This window comes from Dermacentor silvarum, chromosome 9 (genome assembly GCF_013339745.2).
Source record: "Dermacentor silvarum isolate Dsil-2018 chromosome 9, BIME_Dsil_1.4, whole genome shotgun sequence".
In the NCBI taxonomy this organism is placed as follows: domain Eukaryota; kingdom Metazoa; phylum Arthropoda; class Arachnida; order Ixodida; family Ixodidae; genus Dermacentor; species Dermacentor silvarum.
In genome coordinates this window covers 108148484-108175708 of record NC_051162.1, presented here as the reverse complement: position 1 = coordinate 108175708, position 27225 = coordinate 108148484, and the positions used below count along the sequence as shown (strand labels likewise).

The 27225-nt window shown below is 46.8% G+C and overlaps 1 protein-coding gene across 1 annotated transcript in view; it reads left to right on the top strand.

Annotated features, from left to right (window-relative positions):
* The first annotated feature begins 2711 nt into the window (after positions 1 to 2711).
* LOC119464085 (uncharacterized) overlaps positions 2712 to 27225 on the top strand; it is a 76317-nt gene continuing 51803 nt past the window's right edge. Inside the window, exon 1 of the mRNA XM_037724917.2 lies at positions 2712 to 3253. Coding sequence (XP_037580845.1) covers positions 3061 to 3253 — 193 coding nt within the window. The 5' untranslated portion in view covers positions 2712 to 3060. The remainder of the gene's footprint in view (positions 3254 to 27225) is intronic.

Below are 27225 nucleotides of genomic sequence, written 5' to 3'. Positions count from 1 at the left end.
TCTTAACAGTCGGTACTCGGGGGCAAGATATTAGCCCTACCATCTTATCACGTTTCCATAGTTTATCGCCCAAATGTAAAGAATTTTCGTTGGCATTTATCTCTTTGCAAAGGACATCTTGCAGTGCAAACACCAGCAAACCAGAAACGAATCACTGTTAAAATGTCGAGGACAGAGGAGCCGCACGGAAGTTCTTACTTCCGGAGCTTCTTCGTCGTCTTGCAGGGCCAAACGTTTGGTTTTCATAGACGCCGTACTAAGACGAGTCGAAGACACACTGGCCATTTGTTCGTTTCATTGTTTGTTTATTCCTCGCTTGCTACCATTTTCCTGACGAAGCAGTGACAGAGAGGCTGACGTGCTTTTTCGGTGACAAGTCGAAGGGACGTGTCGTGTTCTGTGTTTTGAAGGGCCCACTAATGAAACTCTTTGTCGAATCCAGAAGCCGTTAAGGTGGGAGTGTTTGCTCCGAGAAGACTAGAAAAAAATGGGCGAGGTACATCGGCTAAAATATATTTGCAGAGAGACAGTGTCTGTTGGCTTTGGGGACTTGTAAGCAGCAGCAAACAAATAAAGAGAAGTAAAGGAAACCCGACAAAAGAGAGGGAAAATAGAACGAGACTAAAGAGAAAATAATCGTGTCTTTGATTTCAGTTCGCTTTTCTGCTCTGCTTACCGGTACATAGTTAATATAATTTGTCAAAGAAAAGAGACAAAGTCTCTTTTTTTTCATTATTTGTTATAACACTTTTATTGTTTTGCTTTTGAAACGTTCAAAGTGAATGGGCACTGCTCTTACCACTGCGGTACAGCACATTTATTTGCAACCGTGGTAAATCAAGCAAACTTTAGATGGGAGTTTGATGTCACACGGCCAGCCTTTGCAACTAAGTTGTCCAGAGCACCCGCGCCGTTTTCTTAGCCTGCCTCCTTTCGATTTTAGAATTCGGTGCGTCACGTGACCTGAGAGGCCCGGTGGTGCTAGGAAGATTCGGCACTGAACAATCAAATTTAGCGCGAAGCGAACAAGCCCCACTTGCAGGGCAATAATACACGGGACAAGCAACAGAAGTTTGATTCCAGAGTTACTTTAACGAATTTTCCTGTTTCGGCTAGAGTTATTCAATCCTACCAGGTCCTAAACTATCTCTGCGCATGCCCGGGTAACCTTTCTGTGGCCGCGACGCCATTACTTTTGCTTCGAGCTGTGTTCGTGCATGCTGCGCGTTTGTACGCGAATGAAAGCAAGAGCGATTGCGCTGGCGTTGAATGTGTGACTAAGCATTCTGGAGTAGGAATGTTAATATTTCCTGTTGTTATCGTTCGTGCTCATAGAGAAGCAAAGTTAGTAAAGTAGGATGTATGAATGCTGTGAACGTGGGCCGGTGACCCTAACAATAAACGGCGCTCAATACACGAGGATAATGATAAAATGCAGCTGAAAGTTGGTGGCTAGGTGTGGTCCCGCGTTCCCCTCTTGTCATTGTGTATTGTTCGCCGCCAATACCAGACGAAGTGTACAATACGCCGCGTCAACACAGATGGATCATGGCCGTCTTATAAACAGCGCTCACCCAGTGTTCAAGAAGCGCGCGCTTCGTAGAAGCAAGTCACAAGAAGTAGATACGCACACCCACGGAACGTGGCAGCGCACGAACCCACTCGCACGCTCACCGTGACACTTGTAGACTAGTACACTCTACTACGAATAAAACGGCAACGTGTTCGGACCCATTGGGCAGCACCAACTAGGCGCTTAGTTGTGTTTCTGGCGCCAGCCGCTAGAGGCGCTTTTCTGATGTAGAAAATAGGGCACCCTAGTCAAAAAGGTACATTGACTTATGCGTCAGCTGTGAGTGACAAGATGAAACTCACTGTAATACATTGCCAGCTAAAAAAAGAAGAAAAAACGAAGCTGTCTTGAAGTTTCCGCAACGGCTTGTCGTGGCGTCATAGATTTTGAAGGCGTCACTTCCGGTCTAGTTAATTTTTTTCATCGTAAATATGGACTACATTGTATTGTAAAGCAGCTAAAGGCTGAACTTAGCAAGTTTTAGAACTTTTACTGCTGTATAAATGACCAAGTTGTGAGAACACCGTTCGAAAGCTGTGACATTACACTGGTGTACAGGCGTTGGGACTAGAAGTTCAAGAACTAGAACATCGACCGTCATTTTCTTTTCTAATATTCGACGTCTTACCGCTGTATCACCCAAAATACATTTATGAAGTAACGTTTTATCAGTGTAAACTTATCTAGTGTTTCTGTAACTACAGTGTTCCTTTAATACATCAGGCGTGGTTAGCCTGGTACACATGGCCGGCGATTGATCCGCCTGAGCATATCGTGCGTTGCTTAAGAAGTGTCGGCCACCAAAAGTTGATCAACTCCGTGTCTCGAAGAAAGGCAGTCAAAGGCAGTACAACTCCTGGCTCGTGCACATGTATAGTTTACATTCGCGGCACTGAAACTTCAGCGCTGAAATAAAGCCAAAACGAGGGGAAAAGGGCAGCGCGTGCTCGCGGAAAGTTTGCCAGCACCTGCCCGCCACCCCCGTCGAAAGCAAAAACCGAACTCCGCGCGCGTACCACGCGCGCCCCTTTCCCCCCCCCTGAAAGGTCCATCGCGCCGCGAGGCGGCGCCTCGCGCGCTCCCTCGACCGCGCCAAAAAGGCCGGTCGCCGGCGCGGGAACGTTCGGTGCGTGCGAGCCGCGCTTCGGGGCAGGCCGTCAAAAAAACCATCGCCGAGGAAAGAGCGAGCGCGCTTTGCGTGGCTGCACATCGCCGCGGAGGAAGCACAACCAGCACCCACCCATCTCCCCCACCCCACTCCCAACAACCGAGCAGCGCCAAACCCCCATCAAGAGTCAAGAAGAGCCCCGTCGACGAGTCTCTCTCCACTGCAGCCCCACTGATCCTCATCGTCGGTCGTCACCGCTGACAGAATCCACGCACGCCTCGAGAAGCTGTTCAAAGGCCGCGCACGTCTTCGTCTGACTTGGACGTCGTAGAACACGCATACACAAACACATACTCAAAAAAACAGAGAGGCCTTGACAATGGCTTTGGCAAGGAACCTGGTCTTAGCGTTGTCCCTGTTCGTGGTCGGGCCGTGGGCATCAGTGACGGCGGTCGGCGCGGGCCTCTCCGACGCTCCGGCCGTCAGGCTCTGCGGACGACGGCTGGCGGACCTCGTGTGGATGATCTGCATGGACCGAGGCGGCGTTCACAGCCACATGGACCGGCGAGCCCGTGAGTCGTTTTTCCCATACGCTCGATCGCTATCTCAGTTGTGAATCTTGTAGCGACATTCGCGCCGCGTGCGTCTTCACGGCTCCATCTGGGATGGGAAACTTGGCCAAGGCCCAACTGCATGTGTCTTTTTCGGCCTGTCTCGTAAGGGTTTTGTGACTCACAATGGGTTTCGCGAGCGGCCCACCGACCGGCCAGCTGGTCTTTGCGTCCCGTGCCCTTTCATCTTGTAGCGGGTTCGAATCAAAACTTGGCCTCGGCACAAGCGATCGGTTGCGTGTAAATTCGTATAGATATACGTATGACAGACAGTGCTTAATATCGCGCTCGCTAACTGGCGTTGTATCACTTGAATCGGCGAGCTGCATCATGGCCCTCCTTATATCGCAGTTCTTTTTTTTTTCTTAGTCTGATTCAAAGGCACTTCACATGGCAGATTTCTTTTTAAAACGTCGCTCATGTGAAAACCGCTCAACTCTTCATCATATGCATGATACTGTAACACCGTTTCTGTGAAGCTGCTTCTCGAAAATCTGTTGCCGTTGTCTGGTACATGAGGCTTCATTCTGGTCCTTCTAAGCATCTTTACCTTGATGACCCGTTTTAGGCTATAGAGGAACGCTATTTGGCCAAGGGACCGATAATGAGTTATACTTTTGGGCCTGCGTTTCGTGTTTCTATGAGACTCTGGACATAGAATGTGACGCGCGCAATGTTACCGTGCCTGGTATGGACCGATGAAAGCGTGAGTAAATCCTAGAGTACACCCGTCGTTTTATCGTTGCTTGTTTGGTTCATTTCGTTATTCACATATACTTTAGCCGGATGACATTACAGTAGGCGGAATGGCAGCATAACAAGTACTTTGTTGCACCAAAAGAAAAAAAAAACGATGTAACATAGAGGCATATCGCGATGCATTCAACAAAGAAAATGGCTCATCGCTTAAAAAATTACCTCTACATATGCGATTTAGACATAATACCTTCTGTGCGCACATGGTCGATTCAATGCTTCAGCAACACCTATCTAGTCATTAATGTAGGTATGTTTGCGTGTCCGTAATATTTGTGCCTTACAAGTCCACTTGTGATACACGATTCCGTTCAAGGATCGGCGAAGTGGTAATTTCCTTGCATAATCTCCGGCATAATTAAGTGTAGCCGTTTATTCTTTCCCACAAAACTCAGTCGTATTCTTTCCCACAAAACTCAGTCGATGCTCGAATGCTCACCGGAACGCACAAATTTGCATGTCGGATAGATATTTGACTGAGGATATCATTTGCGATCTAAAGTACTCCACATGTATCGCTGCGACTGTGCTAGGTGTTCTTGTGGACTTGTCGTATCTCACTAGTAATGCTATGTGTGCTGCCGGTCGAAACTTGGCCAAGGTCCAAGCGGTCGACCTTCGGGACCATGAAAATATTCTCGAGTCCATTGAGGGTCTGTGACCTACGATGGGACACGCGACATGCTCGGTGTCACATCGTCGAACGAGTGCGCTTTTTTTTCGTTGAACTTGACATACTTTCAGTGGCCTATTTCTTTCGCATCTGGCATTCGCCCGTTCGCGCGTCTATTTCTATGCCTTTTTGTTTATCTGTGTCCCTTTAAAATTGCCAGATCTACCAACCACGTGCCGTGCCAGTTATCCATATCTTTGAAACAATTTTATCTGATTTTCTTTTGTTACCCCCATCGTCAGTTTTTTTTTTTTTTTTTTTTTTTTTTTGCTGGCATCTCAAATCTCCGAGTTGCACATGTACGTGGGAGAGAGTTCCGTGGAACTTACAAGTTCCCAACTTGCAGCTATTTGTTATCTTACTTTGTAAATCTTTTTTTTTCCCTGATATGGTCGCTGTTTGGTAAACTGATGTGAATCAAGTTTTGCATGGCACACATTTTTTGTCAAGTCTCGAGTTACTAGTTGTGCCCTTGTCTATCTTACCAATGCACAGACCAGTTATAAGCGCAATGATTCTTATGTTATGAGACTGTAGAGACTGATTGAGGCTCGGACTCATTTTGGTTAACAGAGATTTATCATTGACTAGCTGCTGTTGCCCGTTTTTTTTTTCTTGTTTCTTTTGCTCCGGAAGTATTCACAATCGGTAATCAAGGCCGGATATTCAGCTTCCCGATTTCAGATGCAGGCGGCCTAGCTCTAAGAGGGGATATGGGGAAACGGGTAAGGGAGGCGCGAAGCCTTTTACACTGGCAGTGGGGTCTGCGTTAAATCATGCAAATTCATTTGAAGCCCTTCACTACGGCGCGCATATTTTCATGCTGCTCTGATAGATTCAAATTTATCAACTTAATAATTGCGAGAGCTCAAAAATTACTTGTATAACCAACCTCAATTCACAATAGTGTGGGACGAATAAACGTGTCGGCGGTGGAGGCCAGTGATGGAGGGCTGGATAATTGGTAGCAAGGAAACACGGAGAAAATGCACAATGTAGCGCACGAGCTAAATGTTTTAATAACCATGAAAGCGTGAGAAGACACGCAGGGCGGCTGAAGAACACGTGCAGTTCGGGCGTGCACTATCAGCCGAATAGCAACTGGCACGCGGTTTCGTCGAGACACGCTACACTGACGACAACAAAGACACTTCTGTGAACCAAACTTCTGCGGCTTAGCACCGTAATAAGATGGATATCGTACGACGGTGCTTCTAAGTAGCGCCGCATAATTGCAGGCGTAATTCGCTTAATCGGATCACCTTACCTCCACCTAATCTCTAGCAGTTCTGCGCATGGATGCTGTGATTCCGACTTCAAAGAGACGGCCGCGACAAAGCGAGAACAATCTCGACGCAAACTCTCTTTCTGCACCACAAAGATAACGCGATTCTGATGGGCGCGTGGGAAATTGTAAGAAAAGAAAGCAAAGAAAAACAGCAGGTGACAATGTTTATCAGGTGATACGCGCCCGCGTTCCGAAGAAACGAAGCCTCGGCCTCGCGGCGAGCGGGTTACGAAATTAACGCCATCGCAAGTGTAGTTTCGCTTTCTTTATGTCGAAATTGTGGGGGAGTACACATTGGTGTGTAATTGGTAATTACCCAAACGCTCCTTTCCGTCGAAATATTTCGAAAGAACATACACCCTATTAACCAGAGGAGTTCTGGCGACTCTTTGTGAGAGCGTAAGGGCTCGTTCTACCCATTACTCCATTTTCTCTCGTCCACGTACTCCTCGATAAATTCACTGACAGGTAGGCCGTGCAGAAAGGGCACTGAAAATAAACGTAGTATAAAAGACGGGCTGTCAGCGTCAAACGTGTAAGGGGCGTTGGTCCCCCACGAAAAAGATTTAATTGCGGAACACTTTGTGCCGGCAGACCGTAAAACAGTACAAGAAATCTAAATATATCGCGTCAAGAGTGCAACATACTGACTCTAGACGCAAAAAGGTGTTGCCATTACTCCACTGATTCTTTAGAAACAGTGCGTTCCTCGATGAAGTGGAGCACACTTAGTCTTCGTGCCTGAAGGAAAACGGTGCAAGAACTTTCGGCAACCACTGACTCTAACGCAAATAGTTGCAGCACTGCCTTAGTTTTTAGTGTATCTCTTCGTAACGACAGAAATATGTACCGTGTTTTGGGAAGTACAAGTGCTTTCGCAGCAGATATTTCAGCCGTAGCTGACATCTGTGTCTTTAGCTTAGTGTGTAACTCCAACGGAGCTCCCATCATACGAAGCCAAATTATAACGCAAACAAAGAAAGCATAGGGGAAGTTAGCTTTTTTTATATAAATTTGAATGCGGAAGTAACTATAATGTGCGTAAATTTTTCACAGACATCACATTGTTAATAAAGGAAAAGGAAGATCAGAGTGAGAGATAGGACAACTCGTCCACTTGCTTGAATATTTGTGCACATGTAATAGACCTAACCCTGGCAGTGTTAGGCCGGGTCAGCGAAATTGATGTTGTCAGAGTGACGACAATTTTCGTGGAAAGCGCGATGTATTTCGGACTTTTAAAGGTCAGCCCTTTCCCGATTTATTTTACGCACTTCGTTGTCGACACAAGACGACGTGTTGCCCCACAAAAATTTGTTTTTCGTTTTTCTTTTTTTTTACGCATTCTTTTTCGTCTTTTTAAGGTGCAGTGCTTCTTGTGCCGTTATTATGAACCACTCGACTCAATTCCAGATGCATCTCGCAAAACGCGCGTGGTTGTCGCCAAGCGCTTCTATGCCCTGTTAGCCCGAAAATACTTGTCACTCTCTTTGCTGTCACAGAAGACAAGAGCACTCGAAATCGCAGGTATCTTCGAGCAGAAACTGTTCCTTACGCTCCATAACAAGGCGAGCTTATTTCTGCAGCTATTCGGAGTGTGTACTTGATGTGATCTACGCTCCGAATGTTTAGAGTGGTTAAGCAGGATGGTTCTGTATCTTTCTTTGCAATGTCCTTGTTTACTTGGACTATCGCGTTAAAAAAGTATCAGTTACACTGTATTTGCGCGTCACATGCACTCCTCGACGCTCAAAATATTTCTTCAAAGCTAGATGCCCGCTGTGAAATGTCACAAAATGTGGATATGAAAAGCTTGGATTTGTTGGGCAGTCAGTAGAGTGCCCTTTCTACGTGCAGTTGGATGTTTCTTTCCGACGTTTCTTCGAAGCAACACGAAGTGAAAGTCCAGGAGTACGCTTTGTCGTCACTTTCGCATTCTTCCGAGAAATCTTGAGTGTTTCCGTGAAGCTTTCTTATCGTGTTTTCCCTGGCTTTCGCGAGAGACGCACCCTTGTCTATCATGGTCGCAAGGCAGGTTAAGCACGTCCATAAAGAGTTATAAAATTTGGGTACGAAGACATGCTGTTTCCAAAGTGTAGGCAACAAATGCTGCTAAGATTTTTCTTGTTGTTCTTCTTCTTTATGAAATATTTGGCGCACTCCTTCGCCAGATATGTGATCTTTCAATGCCCACTTAGCATTACTGGCTTAAGCGCATTTGTTATTAGCGGGGAAAATGCAGACCGATCTACGCTTTTTTTTACATGCGCATTGAAATTGCGGCGCTCCTCAAGTCATGACATTATTTTTTTTTCATTTATTTACAACTGCCCTATCAGGAGAGGTCAAGACTGTTAGTATGTTCAGAATCATAAGCAGTGATACAATCTACAGTAGCAGCACTTTTCAACGGATCACATGAAAACAAGTTTGCAGCAGTTGCATTCTTTGAGGGTACTCTCGCGTAATGCACTAATCTTAGGAAAAGTGTTCAAGAACCGCCAGGTTGAGTCCTTGCGCGCTCTCAAATGCATCGTATTCGTTCCTTCTAGACGGAACAACTGACTATAACAGTGAGCAGCCCTGTAAAAAACTTCTGACGTCACGGAGAATAGGTGTTGAGATTTGAAGATACAATCTTGTGCCTTAGGAAGTCTTTGCTCAAGGTACGGCTTACCTAGGTGGCATGCAACAGGCGTATGCTATGAGTAAAGTTCTCGTTATATTTTTTTTTTCGGTTTAACGCAAGTTTAACCAGAAGAGCACCCTACTAGTTGCGCTGCACTGGTGGAGGGGAAAAGCAAGACGATGAGAGAGGGAAAGCGGAACATATGCGAGAATAAAAAAGATAGGTCACGCAGTAAAAGGAGATCGCACAGGGTAATTTTGTTTTCGGGGATGGCTGTCGTATTGCATGGTAGAGTAAAGGACCTACATAATCGCATGCAACCCTGCATGACGCAGAATTTTTATCAAAGCTCTGCAGACTCGATCATCTTAAACCCACGTAGTGTATGTCAGCCCGCCTATCACCGTGGAAGACAGAACCTCTAAGGCAAGAACTCCCGAATATGTCTCGGTGTGTCGGGAAGTCCAGAGCAGACGGCACACGTCGACGTTCTGCGCCAGACAGGACATTTGTTCATTACAAAGAAAGGCATCCACATGAACGCAATGTTGGAACCTGAATAACGCCACTCTTTGAGTTAGCGAAGTAGCAACGGTAGCGTGTGACACGCGCACGATCTCGTCGCCTGTAGCTGTTAGCTGTCTGCATAACGAGGACCATGGCGATGTGTCATTAAAGAATAAATTCTGGGGTTTCACGCGTGCCAAAAGTAGGCTTCTGAGGTACGCCGTGGTTGGGGACTCCGCAATAACTTTGGCTACCTAGGCTTTCTTTAACGTGCACCTAATGCACAGTACACGGGTATTGCATTTCGCGCCCGTCGAAGTGTGGATGCCGCGGTCGGGATTTATATGAACCATCTATGCTGCGAGAAACGTTATTTGAGTGCTTAAATATACACCAAACCGGGGAGAGGCATGGAAGGAAAGCGTGGCTTTAAAAAGCGCACTACCTACTTCATTGCCATCTGGCCAGGCATGCGATGGTAAAGTTTCTATGACGTCCATCATTGCAAACACAAATAAAAATGCTTTAGTTGATGCTTCTGGACAGCGCTTGGCATCAGAAGACAAAGACACAACCAAATAACCACTAATTAGAAATTTTTTTGTCTTCTGTGTGGGTCCCATTCGTTCGATTCTCTGTGAATCCGTTAATTGAGCCGTTAATTACACGGCGAGCCATGCACGACGCTTGCCAAGTTGTCTCTGCAAGTAGCAGGCGAATGAGAAGGGTGCCCGTTCGACCTTTCACGAGAGCCGATGTTTCCAATCGTTGTCGCTCGCATCGTGCTTTTTCGTGTCCTGAAGGCTAGTGGTGAACGAAAATTTGGCTGGGAACAACTTGAAATCGTAGCGAACGATCACGTAATCATCGATCACGTAATCATTCCATCCATCCTGTTGTTGTTCTTGCGTCTTGACGATTAATTTTCATAAACGTGGAGAATACATTGCAGGGGATAATTGCTAGCCCCTTATATTCCTCCTTTGTGTGGTGCTTGTATGTTTACATGAATAATAATAACAACACTAATAATAGTAATAATAATAATAATAATAATAATAATAATAATAATCTAGTGAGGATGTTCAGAGCGGTGTCTAAAACGAGCTCTCTTTCTTTTATTTTTTCTTCGTTATATCAACAAGCGTATAACAATTCCTGTTAGTGAGTTAATGGCTCGGACACACCGGGCGTGAAGCATCAGACGCCGATGCGAAGACGCAGCAGCGATGGAGACCAAGAACTTTCTTCTCCAACTTAACTGCCGCTCAAACACAGCGTGCAAAACATTTACTTTCGAGGCGCATGCGCAAATGAGCTTCGAGATAAGCTCCGATTTGTCGCTGTGATCTTATCGTGCGCTCGCCGTCGCGCACGCGTTCATATCTCGCGGGTCTCGGTCAACAAAACATCTTAGAAACGAACGTCTCGTCATCCGTTGTCGTTCGTTAAAGGGCCTTTCTGAAGCTTTTGCCTATTGTATTTGCAGACAACAGCAGAACGTCAACATCAGATGTAGCGAATCTCTCGCTATATAACAAGAATTGACAGCGGTATCAATTTGATTGCTATGATTATCACGGTTAAAGAATAGAAACGCAGGCCTAATAAACGGCAGAACCAAACAAATGTTGTTATAGTAAACACCACCCGCCAGAACGATTCTTCTTTATCGTGAAAGCATAAAACCTCGAGGACGAACCACCTTGCGAAATCTTGCCCGCGCCTGTAAGCTACCGAAGCGCCGCCAAATGTCTGCGGCGGATTTCTGAATAATAAAGTCCACAAAATTCATAATTGCAACTTTCTGCTCTCATCTGGGACCGTTTTTCTCTCCTGTATTTCCGATTGTAATGATTTTTTTTTTTGCGTACACTAAAACAATTGTGTTGGCCATACCACGCGCTTCGAGCAGGTTCTCTTATAGTGCAATGTCCGATGTAGTATACAGTTTAAAATTGTAATGTTATGAGGCTGTGTGGTGCAGCGCAAGTCCTGCTTTGCGCTGAACCACACAGCCTCGTGGCAAACCAACTAGCCCAAACCATCACCCTTCTCTTGTTATGCGTCTGTGTTCTTTACCGTTAAATGACTCCCACATGACAATGATGGTTTGGGCGTAAATTGCGCCCACTCTTCACAAAAGCCCGGCTGAAACGTCATAATAAACGACCTTTTGTATTTTCGCACGTTCGCCGACACTTGCGACTATATATATATATATATATAATGTACAGTAGAACCCGGATGTATCGAACCCACATATAACTAATTCTTGTGTATATGTAAAAGCAGTAAAATCAGCTTGAAAATCTCAGTATAAAATTTTTATTGCCTATAGCGAATTACGTATATATCGAACTTTCTGTGATCTCCTTCAAATTTGATATATCCGATTTCTGTATATATATATATATATATATATATATATATATATATATATATACAGAAATAAATACAGAGATATATATACAGAAATTTCTGTATATATATATATATATATATATACTCTGTGTGTGTGTGGGGGGGGGTGTTCAAGGTAGAGAGAGAGAGAGAGAGAGAAAATGATTTAATGAAAGGCAGGGAGGTTAACCAGGACTGAGCCCGGTTGGCTACCCCACACTGGGGGAAGGAAAAAGGGGAGAGAGAGATTAAGAGAAGAATAGAATGTCCACTGTTGATATCGCCGACGTAGCAACAGATCTCTGTTCTATCACTGATTATCAATCAGTCCGGGTCATAGACGGTCACTCAGTCCTGTAGTTTTTAAAAATCGCAGCAGCGCTTTTGTGGCCTTTTGCAGCTGTGATATTCGAGACCATGGTCCCAAGATCTTGCTCAAAGTGAACGGTCTTCTATCTAGCCTATTGAGAACGTTGCAGAGCTTTTCTTTCGTTTTGAAAAGATGGACAGTAGCATAGTAGGTGTTCAGGTATGTATAGTTCCCGCAAGGTTATAATTACAGAGTTGATGCGCTGCTTTCAACACAACTCTTCATACAAACAGTTGTTCGTAAAATGCATCAACTTTTCAATTATATATATATGGCGTGTGCTAAATTGTCACCCTCTAATACGGCACTGCGGCCGTGGCGGCTTCAGCACTATAGGGGCTGCCTAAAAACGACGCGCGTATATCGCTACTCGCCACGCCGAATCGGCGAGGGCCGTCAAGTGCGGCCCGTTTGCGTCGACTTCCGTGCTTACTCGATCTCCATTCCTGGTAAGCCTCTGCCGCGGCTCGCCGACCGACCGGCAGTTGCCAAACGGCCCGCCCAAATCTCCACCGAAGGTCGCGCAACGTCGGTCCTCTCCTGTCTTGTGTGCCGCCAAGAATGCCGAGACGTGTACATGCGACCGACACCCCTGATACCCTCCTAAGACCCCTTGTACAATACGTTGCACGTTGCCTTCAACAGTTCTTTTAACGCGATAGCTTTAAAAGAACGTACTACACGTAGTTCCATCTTCATCTCTGCTCAGGTGTCGTGTTTTGTTTTCTCGCTGAGTCCTGTCCCTTCGTCGCTTTGCGCTAAAGTGTTAAGTATGTCTAACCAAACAGCCCACTTTGGAATTTTCCTTAATGAAATGCAGGTTTTACCATAGCAAAGATTAGGAGATGATGAAGATATTTTTTTTTTTCGCGTACATGGAGACGCACCTTTTGGCATCAAACTGCTGTATAGGTAAACTTCAAAAATTGCTTTTCAAGGTAATAACTTAACAGTAGACAATAAAGACCACCTTGAAGACCGATTATATCCCATAGTTGTGTTCGGGTTTCATCAGTATATACACCTTCCGTCGCTTGACCGTCGGGTGTTGCTCGACAATTAATGCTGGACCAAATTCGTGGTTTTACTAACTTTTAACGCACAGAAGACGCGGGGACAGTTTAGAAAGACGTAGACGAAGCCATCGCTTGCGCCTCCAGCAATCTGCGTCTACGTCTGTCTAAACTGTTCCCGTGTCTTTTTGTGGGCTAAAAAGCTACAGTGGAATACCAACATGCCAAAACTTGCGTTCTTTCACAGTTTTTGAAGAGCCAGGATTTCAAATTGCGAAAACAAGAGCAATGGCAAGGGACAACATGAATACCGGCTAGGACTTACTGCTGTCTCTTTGCTTTTCGCTCCGAGCCATTAGAGAGTTTTATATTAGGAGATGCAAGCGGCTTGCGTACGCAAGAACTAGGGCTCACGGTACTGCGCCTGCGCAGACCCTATCTAAGCAAGTACTAGGGGCCACGGTACGGCGCATGCGTAGTACCGTGACTCCTAGTTCGTGCATACGCAAGCCGCTTGCGCCCCCTTATTTAAAACTCTCAAAAATGCGTTTTCACACCCTCCTTTTACAAGACACGGATCCTTACCGATTCGCTCTACTCTCTTTCGATCGTTTTCCACTAAGTCATTGACTGATTGATTTGACGAATCCGTTGGTCCAATTTGATGAATTCAAGGCAACACGGGGGCTGCGACCGACACCGTGGGGGGTTGCTTCTTATAAATATCCGCCACTTAGGGTTCTTTAAGGCGTGCGTAAATCACGAGTACACGACCGTTCCTGCGTTTCGCTTACGTCGTAATGCCGACGCCGTCGACGGGAAGCGTACCCACAACCTTTGTGCTCAACAGCAGAACTCCATAACCAGTGAGTCGCTGCTGCGGGTACCTAGACTAAATGTCATGCAGTTGCCCGTAAAGGTAATAAAGCAATACTTCGTATCCAACTTGGCCGAAGGCGAATGGCTCCAGCGCAACGATTCTTTCAGTCGGCAGGAACTGGCGGTGGTCAGGATACGGTGAGTCACGTGGTTGGCGAACTTCTGCGAAACGCCGCCCAATCAGTTGCGGAGAAAAAAGTATGACTCCCCGGGCCCGATGCCACTAACATGATGTTGAAGCACCATTCCAAGACTTCCGGAACACTTCTGGATCGGTTCGACCGCTAGGCTTTCCCCAATTCAAGCAATATCCCAACATGACGACCACGATGACGTCAGTGCGAGCCACGCGCCGTCGTCCGGGCATTCAGAAAAGCTCTTGAGATATAACAGTGAGGTCACAGATAACTCGCACTGGCGTCATTACGATTGCAATTACAGGAGACAGCTATAGCTAGCGCGGCAAAAATTAGCACATCTGTTGTGGTATACTGAGGGTGATCGAATGCGGTTCATGACTTCGGCTGTGGGGTGCATACCACAGCCACGTTCACGAAAGATGTTGATCTCCGTTCGCCCATTGTTAGCGGAATTCTTCAAAATCACCAGGTAATGGCGTTAACGTTTTGTCGGCGTTCAGCTCTGAGTACCTCGTGTGTCCTGTCTGTTCGTTTCTTAGCCTTCGTCCGATCGCGATGCCCAAATCAGCCGCGAACCCCTCTGGAGCCCTGCGTGTGCGAAGCATAGCTCTGGTAGCTACGACAAGGGCCATTTGTGGTCGCAATCGTACCGCCACCTAAGCAGCCGAGCGCCGTAACACTGAGCCAGTAATTATGATAACTCGAAAAGCCCGCCTCTCTTCAAGCTGGCCTTGCCACCTGATGGTTCCAGCCCCATAGGTGGAATAGCATAAACTTTCTGACGGCTCGTTCATTTTCTTCGCACTATCATCATTACGCTGATAGTGCGAAGAAAATCAGCGCTATCAGCGCACTTACGCTGATTGCGCAAGCGTCGAGATGGTAACGCGTGATAAGTATATCTCACGTCGTCGCCAAATTTCGAGGATCATTCATTTCACCGTGCACCCGACTGTACAGCTCGGCGAAGCCGCAAAATGAACAATCTGCGCCCTGTTTCTATCAAATGTGTACTTCAGCCCTCTCTCTCTCTCTCTCTCTCCTTTCTTTTTCCTTATCACTCGACAGAAGAGAAACGCGGAACATGTCCTCAAACACCCGACGAGCCAGCATCCAGCGAGGTGCCGTACAGTTAAAAACGGCGCACCGTCGAGATTCACGGAACGTACTACGTTGCGCAACTCATAGCAGCTCGGTGTCCGATTCCGTCCCGCGCGGCGACAGCCGTCACCAACGGTCTGTGACAGCGTTGCGGTTTTCACGAGCTTCTCAAGCTTCAAGTGGCGAGAGAGTTTCCCGTACGACAACCGCGTGTATAGCTTCTCTATACACTTCCCAGTCGGCGGCGGCGGCGGCGGCGCGGTTGATGTGTACGCAGTAATACACACAAAACGTCCGGCTCGCTCGATCAAATACTCGACGTGCGGTGCATCGCTTCGATGACGACTTCTGATAAACGATAGAAGTCTTATACTGCGATGGCGTAACTCATCCGTATCAACGGCTCTCGGCACCGTTTCCTCTGAGAGCGCAAAAAAAAAAAAAAAAGTCTCACCGCTGCTATGGCTACTACTTGATTCAATGCAAGTTAGCAAAAAGTTACCCGCCACGGTGGCCGCATTTCGATGGGAGCGAAATGCAAAAGCACTCGCGTACACTTCCTGTTGGGTGCACGTTAAATAACCCCACGTGGTTAAAATGAATTCGAAGTTTTCCGTTACAGCGCCCATCGTAACCCATTATGCAGTTTCGAGATGTTAAATTTAAAAATATATATCAACAGAAAAAAGCAATGAGTTGTCCAAGACGGTGCAGGCAGTGCCGCTCAGTGAAAATGGCGAGCGCCAATGCTGCTAACTCCACAAACGGTGTGACGTATTTGCCATGTTTTCTGGCACATAAGAAACCTTGCTTTCTTTTTTCGCCCGCAACCAGTTATTTGGAGTTTCAGCCGAGTCGTGGTGACGACGTGCGTAAGCAAGGAACTAAAAATTGCACTGCCTTCGTGGGTAGACCATTCAGCAATGCACTATATCGTCATCGAGTACCACAGATAACGCTATCGTACATCAGTGTACCACGTGACGACGATACGAGGAACGGGTGGCACAAATCCTGATGAAGGTCTACCCTATAACAGCCATCGCTGAAAGGCTATAGATTCAGGCAACTTCCCACCCATCTCTTACCGCTAAGGTCGTCACTGTTGTAAACACCGCCAGTTAACGGCGTCTCTAAACATGGCGGTTATGACGTGTTCCCAGCTCTACAATTGCTTCCGGCACATCGCCTTCGAGATTCGTTTCGGTTACGTCAAGGAAGCGGTCGCTAGACGCTGTATTTGGTCACCACCTATTTTGCACGTAATCATTTCGTTGAGTGGGCCGCGATATTAGATTCGCCGCTTTTTTCGCCGGCAACCGGGCGCGATTACACGAGTCTGATCTACTTGAAATGTGAGCGTTACCTCCGGTCTTCTGATCAAATACACCGGAATTGAGAAATCATTTTGCTGAGCATCTAATGCACGGAACTTGACAAGGGTGGTTGTAGTTGAAAGAGAAAAAAAACTAAAATATATCGACTGCATGAGCAGACTTGATGTTATAGGCCATCAATTTCTTTTTTTATACAAATTGCTCACTGGCGGAAAATTTTAGCACTTCCGCATGTATTTTACAACTCAGTAAACAAGCAGCGAAATTGCAATTCTGCAATGTGGATCTAGGAGAATTCTAAAGCGTACATGCAGTAACATATTTTACACCACTCTAAAGTAGGTTAAAAATTTGAGAATAAGACTTTCTGTAAGCAACGCAACAATTTTGCCCAAGCTATACGAACGTATGCATATTGTCTGTCCCTGTTTAGGCGCTAACACCGGTGCAGTTCATGGAATCGCGACACCTTCTTTCTGGCACAGAGTTATATAACTTAAATCCGTACTTAATATTTTAAAAATTTTATTTACCGATTACTGGCAAGAGAGAGAGAGAGAGACAGACGAAAGGGGAAAGGCAGGGAGGTTAACCAGAGGGGAAGGTCCGGTTTGCTGGACTTAACACGGGACCTAAAATCAAGCTTCTGATTCCTGCGATCGATAGAACTTCAATTTTTTTCTCTCGAATGCAATGAACGTTATTCCATTCAGCGATCATTCAGCATTCATTTTATTCAGAGATTCATTGTACTCAGCATTCGTTCAACGCTCGTCTATACAGGGCATTTCCGCATATCGAGCGCATTTGTAAATAGATGGCGGCCTCGAGCTAACGCTTCCTGTTAGCATCAGAGGATTTCAGTATCCCTTCGGCGAGCCGATATCGATTGTCCCAGTGGGAGGAACCCTTCGTCTAAAGCAGACTGTAACCTTGGTGCAGTGGAAGAAAGAAAAAAAAAACGGAAATATCTCGCTGTAAACAAACGAAGGACGAACGCCGTCCAGATATAAGCGCACCAACGTATAGCGCATCGGTATCAGCGGGAGTCCTTCGCCTTTCGCATTGCCGATGTTTCTCGGCATGGCCCGTCGGGGTTTCTCAGTGGCCGTGGCGTGGGGGCGCTGCTGAGGTCGAGGTCGTGGCTTCGACCCCGGCCGCATTCTGAACGCGGGCGGAATGCAAAAAGAAACGATCGTGTACTTAGGTTTAGGTGCACATTAAGAAGACCCTAGCTAGGTGGTCAAACGTGTGGTATCCTCCGTCTCGCGGTGCGCCACCGGGAGTCACCTAGACCACCGCGCGGGTCCGAGGGTCCGAGCCCCTCGGGGGGGGGGGGGGGGGGGGGGGTGAACAGTTGAGCCGCGTGTGTTGCACTGGAAGCGAGACAGCGCCGCAAGGATATGGTCCAGAGTACAAGGAAGGCGTTTATTAGACGACTCTACCTTGGCGTTGACTAACTGTTGTACCCTATCTGCGCGTTGCACATGAGCCGGAGCTCCCGCAAATCAAGGGTGGCACAACAGTATTAGAGAACGCTGTAACCCGCCGCCATACGGGAGTGTGGCTCCCAACGACCGTGCTACTAGGGCAAGGATTATTCAGATCGGTATGGACTCCGAGGGCGACCCGGCGCAGTACGAACCGCGCGCACGTGAAGTGGGCCGGTGTCTCTTTCGGCGTAGCCTCCAGAACAGCTAGGCGCATGCGAACAGGTGTGGCCGGCCAGCCAAACGGTTGACCGGGAGAGTCGGAATTCAGTACGCACCGTTTCGCCGTCCGAGAGCTTCTTCCCGGTACCCCCGGGGCTCCCCGGTCGGCTCGAGCTGCCGGGAGAGAGGGGACGCGAGTTCCCACCCAAACAGACCAATCGGGTGAGCCCCTGGTCTGTTTGGGGGCGGACAGCAGCAAGTGTTTTTTTTTTTTTTTACTGTCCCGCTGCTGTACGGCGCCCTCGGAGGAAAGAGAGGGGGGGAAAGCGTCGGACCCGTGCGCGCGAAGTTCGAAAGCGACTTCGCCGCGATGCGGTCCCTATGCCCAGCACGTGCTGCGCTATGGCGCCGCAACGAAATGGATAAACGTAATCTCCAAAAAACGTAACCACCCGGAGTCGTCGTCGTCGTCATCGTCCCTCCCCCCTACATCATGCCTCATAATCATATCGTGGTTCTGGCTCGAAGAAACTCCGGAACTTAAATTTTCTGCTTATCTGCATAAGCGTAGACATTTCGACAGATTGGAGCGAAAGGATGGCTGCGCTACGCTCTTCTGTACTGCGAGTGTCCGAATCGAAGGCGTTCCAGCAGCTGTTTATTTAATGGCCGTTTGAATGCCGTCATCGAAAAGTGTAATGCGACCCGCAAATAACTGATCGGAAACCAGCTACGCGTAATTACATGGAAGTGCGGCGTGTAATAGCTTCGTAGCCGGTCTCTAAGCGTGGAGCAGTCCCGAGTGTACGCTTTTTTTAGGTCCGAATCAACGCGCTGTTACAAATGCGAATGATCTTGAAAACCGAACGCAGCATAGTTTAGGAATCGTCCCCGTTTGAATTTATGCTGAGAGTGTACGGGGTACAAAATGCCCTACACAACACATCCTTCAAAAGAAAGCCCGCCATTGACATTTGAGGAGCACTGACGTGACAATTTCGACTTCTTTCCTTGTGCGTTAAATGAAATTTCTACACCTCTAAACTCTTCTTTTCCGATACTTATCAGGCTATTTCGTTATTCATTGGAAGGCAGATAGATAGCCCAGATATCTACAAACCACGAAGTACACCCGATAGTGTCCATCTATTAGCGCAGCTCTCACAGAGGTCCATTTTTTGAGGCCACCAAGAAAATGATGGCCACCAAGAAGTGCGCCCACCAAGGCTGCACTTCTACGACAGAAAGCTTACTGAGACGTTTTGCGCAGCTTGCGTTACACCAAATGGTTCACAACAACATTACGTTTTCATTAAATGGTGCTTGATATACGTATATATTCGGACAGACTGATGGTCAGCCTTTATAGTTTAACGTTTTCTTTGTATGTAACTGTTACTAATTTATGATGCCAAGTCATTTAGGAGCTCAAGCCTTTGGCGTCAGCCTGCGCAGAAACCTAGCGAAAGAATCGCGCTTTCAGAATGTGCATCGTGCTGTGGCGAAGTGACTCTTTTCAATCTTGCTTTTTTTGCACGCCCAACTTGCAGTCAATTCAAATTATCTTCAACGTAACGATTTCTGGGAGCCTACACTCAACAATGCTAGGACTTAAAACAAAACTAGTTTGTTTAAGGCCTAGCATTATTTGAGTGTTATCGCTAACAGTGGCGAGTTTTGTAGGCCGTTTTCTACCACTGCATTCCACGACCTTCCTCGGCAGACCAGTCAATGGCGTGAATAATGCAAAGCAACGTCGAGAGCTATCAAACTGCTTTAATGCTGCTTAATTTTACAACACGGAGCCCATTGTAGCACACCGTTTCGAGCATATTTATATGGCCTGGGATTTAAGCACAACACCGTTCAGGCTGTGAGCGGCGCACGGGTTAAATGTGTAAAAAAGAACACCTAACACAATTTTTTTACTCACGAAGGAAGGACAAGATGCGTCCCATGTCACGAACCGTTAACAGCAATGCACATTTTCAATACATGTTCACATATTGGCAGCATTATGGCGAAAAAAAAAACTTGTATATTGAACAAAACGTAGGCGCGTGATTTGTAGTATTTCATGTCTGCTCCTGATAGCATACCATTGCCGTCAAATAAACGGAAACCGAATTGAACAGTACCGAGTTCCCAGCGACACACCACCAGTCAAGGTCGAAAAGGCGCATCCCTTCGTGAAAGCGTACCACACACACACACAAAAAAAATAACTTGATTCGGGGCAAGTTGGTTGATACTTCGGGAAGCCATTATAGCGCAAATGAAATCAACCGCATGGAACAGAGGACTGGAAACCACGTGTTGTGAATGTAGTAGCCGTGATGTCCGATCTTCTGCTCTTTTGTGTTACTTGCGCTATAGTGACTTCCCCGTGTAAAACAAGATCGCGCCGTTCTTGCACTTGACAGCCAGTTTCCCGACAACGAGGCGTCGTCTGCAGCTGTGTAGCAGACGACAATCCAGGAAGCCGCGTTGACGTACGCGACACGATATTGTCTCCAACTCCTCGGTATGTGAACCCATTGCTTGCAATCTTCACGCGACGGGGCTTGGCTGCCTGTGCGACCGAAAATAGAACGGCCAATCACCTCATTCGATAGGGCGCTGGGGGTCAGCGCCTACTCTGGACGCCAGTGCGCTCGGGTCAGCGGTCCGTGACATACGCGCAATTTGGTCTGAACCAACGGCCATGGGCGCTGAACGTGCTGTTTCATACATGCAACTTGGTAATTTGCGTATATACTAGCAGCTCTACTCTTGCTGACTTTTGTTTTCTTGACTTCAGCTACAGAATCAAAGTTATCTTACTGTAAGTCATTATATAGATCTTAAATTTATTGTTTCATCTTTAGCGTATAGTGTAAGCTTGCGGTATTCATTTTAAATTTTATATATGTGTATTTTGTATTCTAGGCACTTTCCTAACTGATTATTTTTGTCGACATTCCGGTCCCATCGGTGACTAGGTTTTGACGATTATGTTTAATCGCTTATCACACAAGGGAAGCTTGGTAGAGCCCACGGGTGAATTTAAGAGTATTTGGTAATCGGTAGCCAGGAGGCTGATTAGTCTAAAATTTCCTGCACCGATAATTGAAACTGAACAGCCTTTTAACCAGAGCCATTGCTATTAGGCAATGGCTGCTGCGATTGTTTGGAACGAAGAAGTATAGCTTCTTCTTCTTCTTCTTTCTGGGGTTTTACTTGCCAAAACCAGGTCTGATTATGAGGCACACTGTAGTGGAGGGCTCCGGATTAATTTTGACCACCTGGGATTCTTTAACGTGCACTACAACGCAAGCACACTGGCGTTGTTGCATTTCGCCTCCATCGAAATGCTGCCGCCGCGGCCGAAGAAGTACAGCTCTCGATTCTGGGTAATCTTCGATCACTTCCTGATCACAGAAAGTGATCAGGAAGTGATGACTTCTGTGACAGGAGTGATCGGCCCTGGCCCGGCCCGGGCTCACTTTGAAGCCCGAGCCCAACCCGGGCCCGGAAGTGCATGACCAAGCCCAGCCCGGGCCCGTGGTTCCAAGCCTGAGCCGCCCCGGGCCCGTGTTACTAAGCTTAGCCAGGGCCCTCGTGTGCATGACCAGGCGCGGCCTGTAAGTAATATATATATATATATATATATATATATATATATATATATATATATATATATATATATCTTTTTTACTTACAGATTGTGCCACAAGTGTCAGCCTCGCCTTCACGAGGTCTAATCAGCTGCAGTATATAAGCAATAATATACCTAAATCTGTGTGTTTTCCATGGGAATATCAGTGATCGGGCCCATAGCCTGTGCTGTTATTTTTCCGCTGGTGCGCATGCGTTTACCTTGATGGTATGATTTGGTCCTCTGAGGTCATTTAGCATGCGAATATATAGGTATAAACAGGAGAATTCACAAGCACACAGCCTAAATAAACGAATAAGTAGAAAGAGATACCCTTTGCATTAGCGCTATAATAATATAATAGTGTCGAGAGTTGTAATATTGCAACCGCAAAAGCGGTAAGAGCGAAATGGTTTGAAGAGCGCTTTTTTGTATATTTTATTTTTCCTGATGCGGAAACTATGTTCGTTTTTTGTGGAAAAGAAAAGAACTAGAACCTCATCTGTTTTCCTATTTTCTGTGTTAAGACATACAAAGAGCCGGCTCTTTGCATGTGTCACTTTAGCTTGGCACAGAATGCCTTGAACCATGCAATGCATAACGTTCGTGTGTGGTCGCCGCCCACTTAGACCGTTCAATAAGCGGGCCTGAGTCTGGCCCGGGCCCGTGGCTTCAAGTCCGAGTCCGGCCCGGGCCCGCGACCTCATGCCCGAGCCTGGCCCGAGCCCGCCTAGAAATGCTTCGGACGGCCCGGCCCGGCCCGGTCCGGGCCGGGTCAGGGCTTTCAGGTCGGCCTGGGCCTGTGCAGTGCTCTACCTACAATCCTAAATCAGGTTATCTATTAACAAAGTTTCAAAGAACCTTGTTGGAGCATGTGGGGGCCACGACGGTGGGCGCAGAGGCGTGTGAAAGTCCACAACAGCCACGGTCTCACACTCAAGTTTCAATGGATTCCCTCTGACGCTGGTACTGCAAGGAATGACGAAGTTCGTTATCCTGCATACTTAGAACTGTCACATCCTCCACAAGTAAAAAAAAAGTCCCAAAAGTAAGCAGTTGCGTTTGGAAATTCTTGCGGGAGTTGTAAGGAGTTAACTTTAGGCTGACTTGGTTCTTGGGGCACACATATACACTAGTGGTTCGCACGGATCACCCAAACAGACAGTGTGTTTTCCTTCTCGGTTCCTATCTCTCGGGTTTGGACTGCATAAATTAGAGCTTATCAGTCTGGAGAGTAGAGACACATTGAGCTGTAGCGAGGCCTAAACACTCGCCAAAGCAGCATTGAAACTGTGCACCGAAACGTATGCGTCTCCAGGACCATTTACATCTTGTCGTTCGCCGCTTGTGACGCATTTGAAGTCTCCGCCGCAGAAGACGCCGCCCAATGGACGCGGACAGAAGGCCAAAGAGATTTCCAGAGATTAACAACGCTTCGCCACGTCGGACGCTTACGAAATGAAAAAGTGCTTTTTCTGACACGCGTGTCACTAAGGCAAAAAGGGTCATCATTTACCAGCTCGCAGCGCAGTTATTGTGATGCATTTTTTTCTTCATTTTTTATCTAATTAGAATCGGCCATGACATCTATGGGAAAGTATGAGTGCAAACACCAAGGAAAGCTTGTCTGTGAGCTGTAACGGCGCTTATCTTCTTATGTCACGTCCAAAGTTTGTTTGGTACAAAGTGATCACGTGGACCGGCATCTACAGTCGTTTCCCACGCTACGGACCACGTCGTGGTCTTCCGCTTGAACCCGGTACGGCTGGCGCTGATTGGCGTCGTCAAGTGCGCGCCTTATCCCAGGGTCACGTGGGCGCATATTTTGAAAAAAAAAATGTCGACAAGATCGTCTCTAGAGGTTGGAATGCGCAACATTTTAGACGAGAGACACAGATGAGGAACACACACGACAGAGCGCCACTTGCAACAATCGATGTTGCAAGTAGCGCGAAATGGTGCGCATTCCAACCTCTAGAGATATGCTATACCAACACGCCCAGTCTTCAACCTTGAGAAGATCGTGGCGTCTAAGTTCGGCGTGCTGTTCTCGAGCAACACTTGCGCGGAGGCTGTGAGTTGGTGAGCGCGCTGGATAACTTGAATCCTCACTTTGTTCACCGTTTTGAACTGGCTAGTGATTACAGAGTAGTCACTCGTATTTAAGAGAATACAAACGAACCTGTTCAAGAACAGTCCTTTATGCCTACAAAAAAGATGCAGTTTCGCTCGTAATGCCTGTAATGTTGCGTTGGTCAGTCGTTTTGACGAGCGCTCCAGAGGACAGGCACGGTACTTCCCAGGCGCAGTGTTGTTTCTCGTTGCATCTGCGGAGTGGCAGATAGGTAGAATGTTCGACTGTCAATCTATAGCTACTAAGTTTGAAGTTCAGGTGGTGTACTGACTTCTTACTTCGTCTATGAAGTCCTTCTCACTGCATGTTCGGGATTCCAGTGGTACGGATAGTGGCGGACATCAAAACGACCACGGAATTCCGCCCATAACAATTATCGATGTAAGTAAGCGCCTCGCTGGCTGGAATTGAATCCACAACCTCCGAATAGCGTCTGCGATGCTCTGTACCAGTTTAGCTACGGCATCAGCCGTCGACACCAGTACACTGCCTTCTGCATATACTTAATATGTGCGAGTATAAGGAGGTAGTGGAGCCCGCGTCACGAGATATAAAGCCCGCTACACATTTTGTCCATGCGCTGCATTTTGCGCAGAGGAGACCTTTATTTCACACGTGCGCAGTACGTGAAAATGACAAGAGTATCATCATCATCGGCTAATACTGTGCGAAAGTATTTCCCAAAGATATCTCATTACCCCTGTCCTGTGCCAGCCGAGCGCATTTCCTGATTGGTAATTTCATTGTCTCACCACCACATGATATAACACTCCATCAAATCGGTTGCTGCAACGTACCCCCAACTAAATATCTCTGCCGTTCTCTGTTAATCTAACAGACCAAAGGCAACTTGTTTTACGCATGGCACAACTCAACCTCACTTCTGTACCTCAACTATAGAATGTAATCTGAAGGCACTTTCGTTCCATAGTGCCATCTTTTTATCTCTTAACGCACGGTGCGCCTTTTGTTTCTCCCTATATCGCTCGCACCGTGATTATCACCTACATGCTTAATTGTCGTTGTTCATGTTTCGTTTCTGTTCATGCTTCGGTTCATGTTTCAGTTTAATATATGGCCGCTTCGCTTCCTAACCGAGTTTTCGTTGGTCGCGCACACTTGGTCCTCCCGGGAGCAATCATTATCAATATGCCAACGGGAGACGTCTTGTGTAGCCGGGCGTCATTGCACTCTGGGGCTGTCAACAGCCGGCTTCTCTGCTCGTTAGAGCACAGCCTGTCATCCAGACACAACACACTCAGGAAGACAGATACAACCGACGCAAAGGGCTGTACGGCGGCCGCCAGGATCTCTGGCTTCTAAAACAAGGGCAGATAAGATACTAGCCAACGTCTTGGTTCTTGCTTACGCATTTCTTCGTAGCTTTTTTTTTCTTCTTCTGCACGGGTTTCTCTATCTTTAGACCATCGCATATTTCCGAGGGTCAAAGCGCTCCCCGCGGCTTGTTGTCGTTCCGTTGACACGAGCTCGTGCAGCCGTGCTGACTGTTTAGTTAGGCCGTAACGCAGATTAACGTGAAGGACAGGGAAGAGAAAGAAAAAGAAACAACATAAGACATCAACCCATGAGGGCAACAGCTCCTGTGGCCATATGTGCGGTCGTGTGTCCAGTGCTTCAAGTTGCCGCATACGCCATGATGGTCCGGCTGCCACGGCGTCTTGCTGGCGAATACGAGCCCAAGGGTTAGATTCCGGGCAGTGCCAGAGGGCGTTTAGCGGAGGAAGAATGCTAAGAAAGAATCGACCACACTGGAGGAACAAAGGGAGTTTTTGGAGTGTTGAGCTATTAACACTACTGCTTCGAAATTTGGAAGCCGGAGTCAACCTACGTGCCGGAGTTTCAGGGCTCTCTAAAAGGCCCCACGCATTAATAATGAAGGTTTTATAGTATTGGGACCTTAAACAATTCGTGTATAAAATCAAAGGGAGTAAAAAGAGTGAGGACACTTTTAATACTCAATTTTCGGAGCGTGAGAGCCCGAGTCGGCATTGATGTGCTGCAAGTTAAAAGACATCGCATTCCAAGAAAATGTTTTTTTGAGTGAGGGGACCTTGGACCGGTCCATCACTAAGAACAAAGAGTTCTTACAGTGTGAAGCCCTCTAGCACTCCATTTCCGGAATGCTGAAACAAGAGTATCCACCGCTATGCTGAGATTTCAGCGCAGGTCAAAGGTCCCCATGCTGCAAGAACAAATTGAATATTTAGGGTTGGGCTGCCTTTAACACTCCATCTCTAAAAATGCGAAAGTGAATGTCACTTTACATTAGTTTATACCCCACGCTCCAAGTAAAATAGCTGCTTGTTTCTTTTTTTTAGAATTTGGGACATCTAATAATTCACCTCTAAGAATAAAGGGAGTTTACAGCGTTTGGAGCCCTTTACCGCTTCGTTCTCGGAATGCGAAAGCCGGCGTAAACGCCGCTGTGCTGAGATTTCGGTGAACGTTAGAGGGCTCTATGCACTTAGAAAAAGGTAAGCTTTAGAGCGTTGTAATCCCTTAACGTTTAACTGTCTGTCTGGAAGTGAAAGCCATAGTAAACAGCGATATGCTGGCATTTCAGTGTACGTCAAGGAGCACTACACTCTTCGACAAATGGGAGTTTTCCCAATAAGAAAGGGAGTTTTTAGAGTGTGGAGAACCTTAGCACTCTTTTTTTCTGAATACGGAAACCGGAATGAAGGCCCATGTGCTGAGATTTTAGTCTACGTTAAGAAGCGCGCAGTCTAAGACCAAATGAATTATTAGTGTAGGAACGAAGGGAGTTCTTAAAGTTTGTAGCTCTATATCACTCTAGTTTTTGAGTGGAACAGCCGTAATTAGAATATCAATGGGCTGAAGTTTGTGTGCATGGTAAGGCACCCTACTCCTTTCGACAAAAGTTAGCATTCCCAGGGAAAAGGAAGTTTCTACTATATGGAGCACTTTTTTTAATGCTGATAGGGGAATTAGAACACTTATGAGCGGAGACTTCTTTTTAAATAATAGGGCCCCAGGGGGCCACAATTAATCTGGTGAGTCCGCTACAGCGTCCCTCACACCTCAGTTGTGTGGCTGTCGCTTTGGGACGTTTAACACTACTCAGCAGGTATCTGGGCGATTATTCGAAGCTTCAATATACGAATTGAATACGTTGGCCTCGAATCCAAATAGTTCATTATGTCTGAATAATTGGACACGGCATCACAGGACACCTTGTCAGCCAGCCCTGAATTGGACAAACGTTTTGGATTTTGCTCGTTGGCAAGCAGCGTAGCTGAACAAAGCTGAACAATATAATCGTTGCGTGTAATAATAAAAATAAATCTTACTTTTCGTAACCTTCCCTCTCAATGCGTTCTTTTTTACGACTTTATGAAAATAAAACGTTAGATATTCGCTTCGATAGTTTAA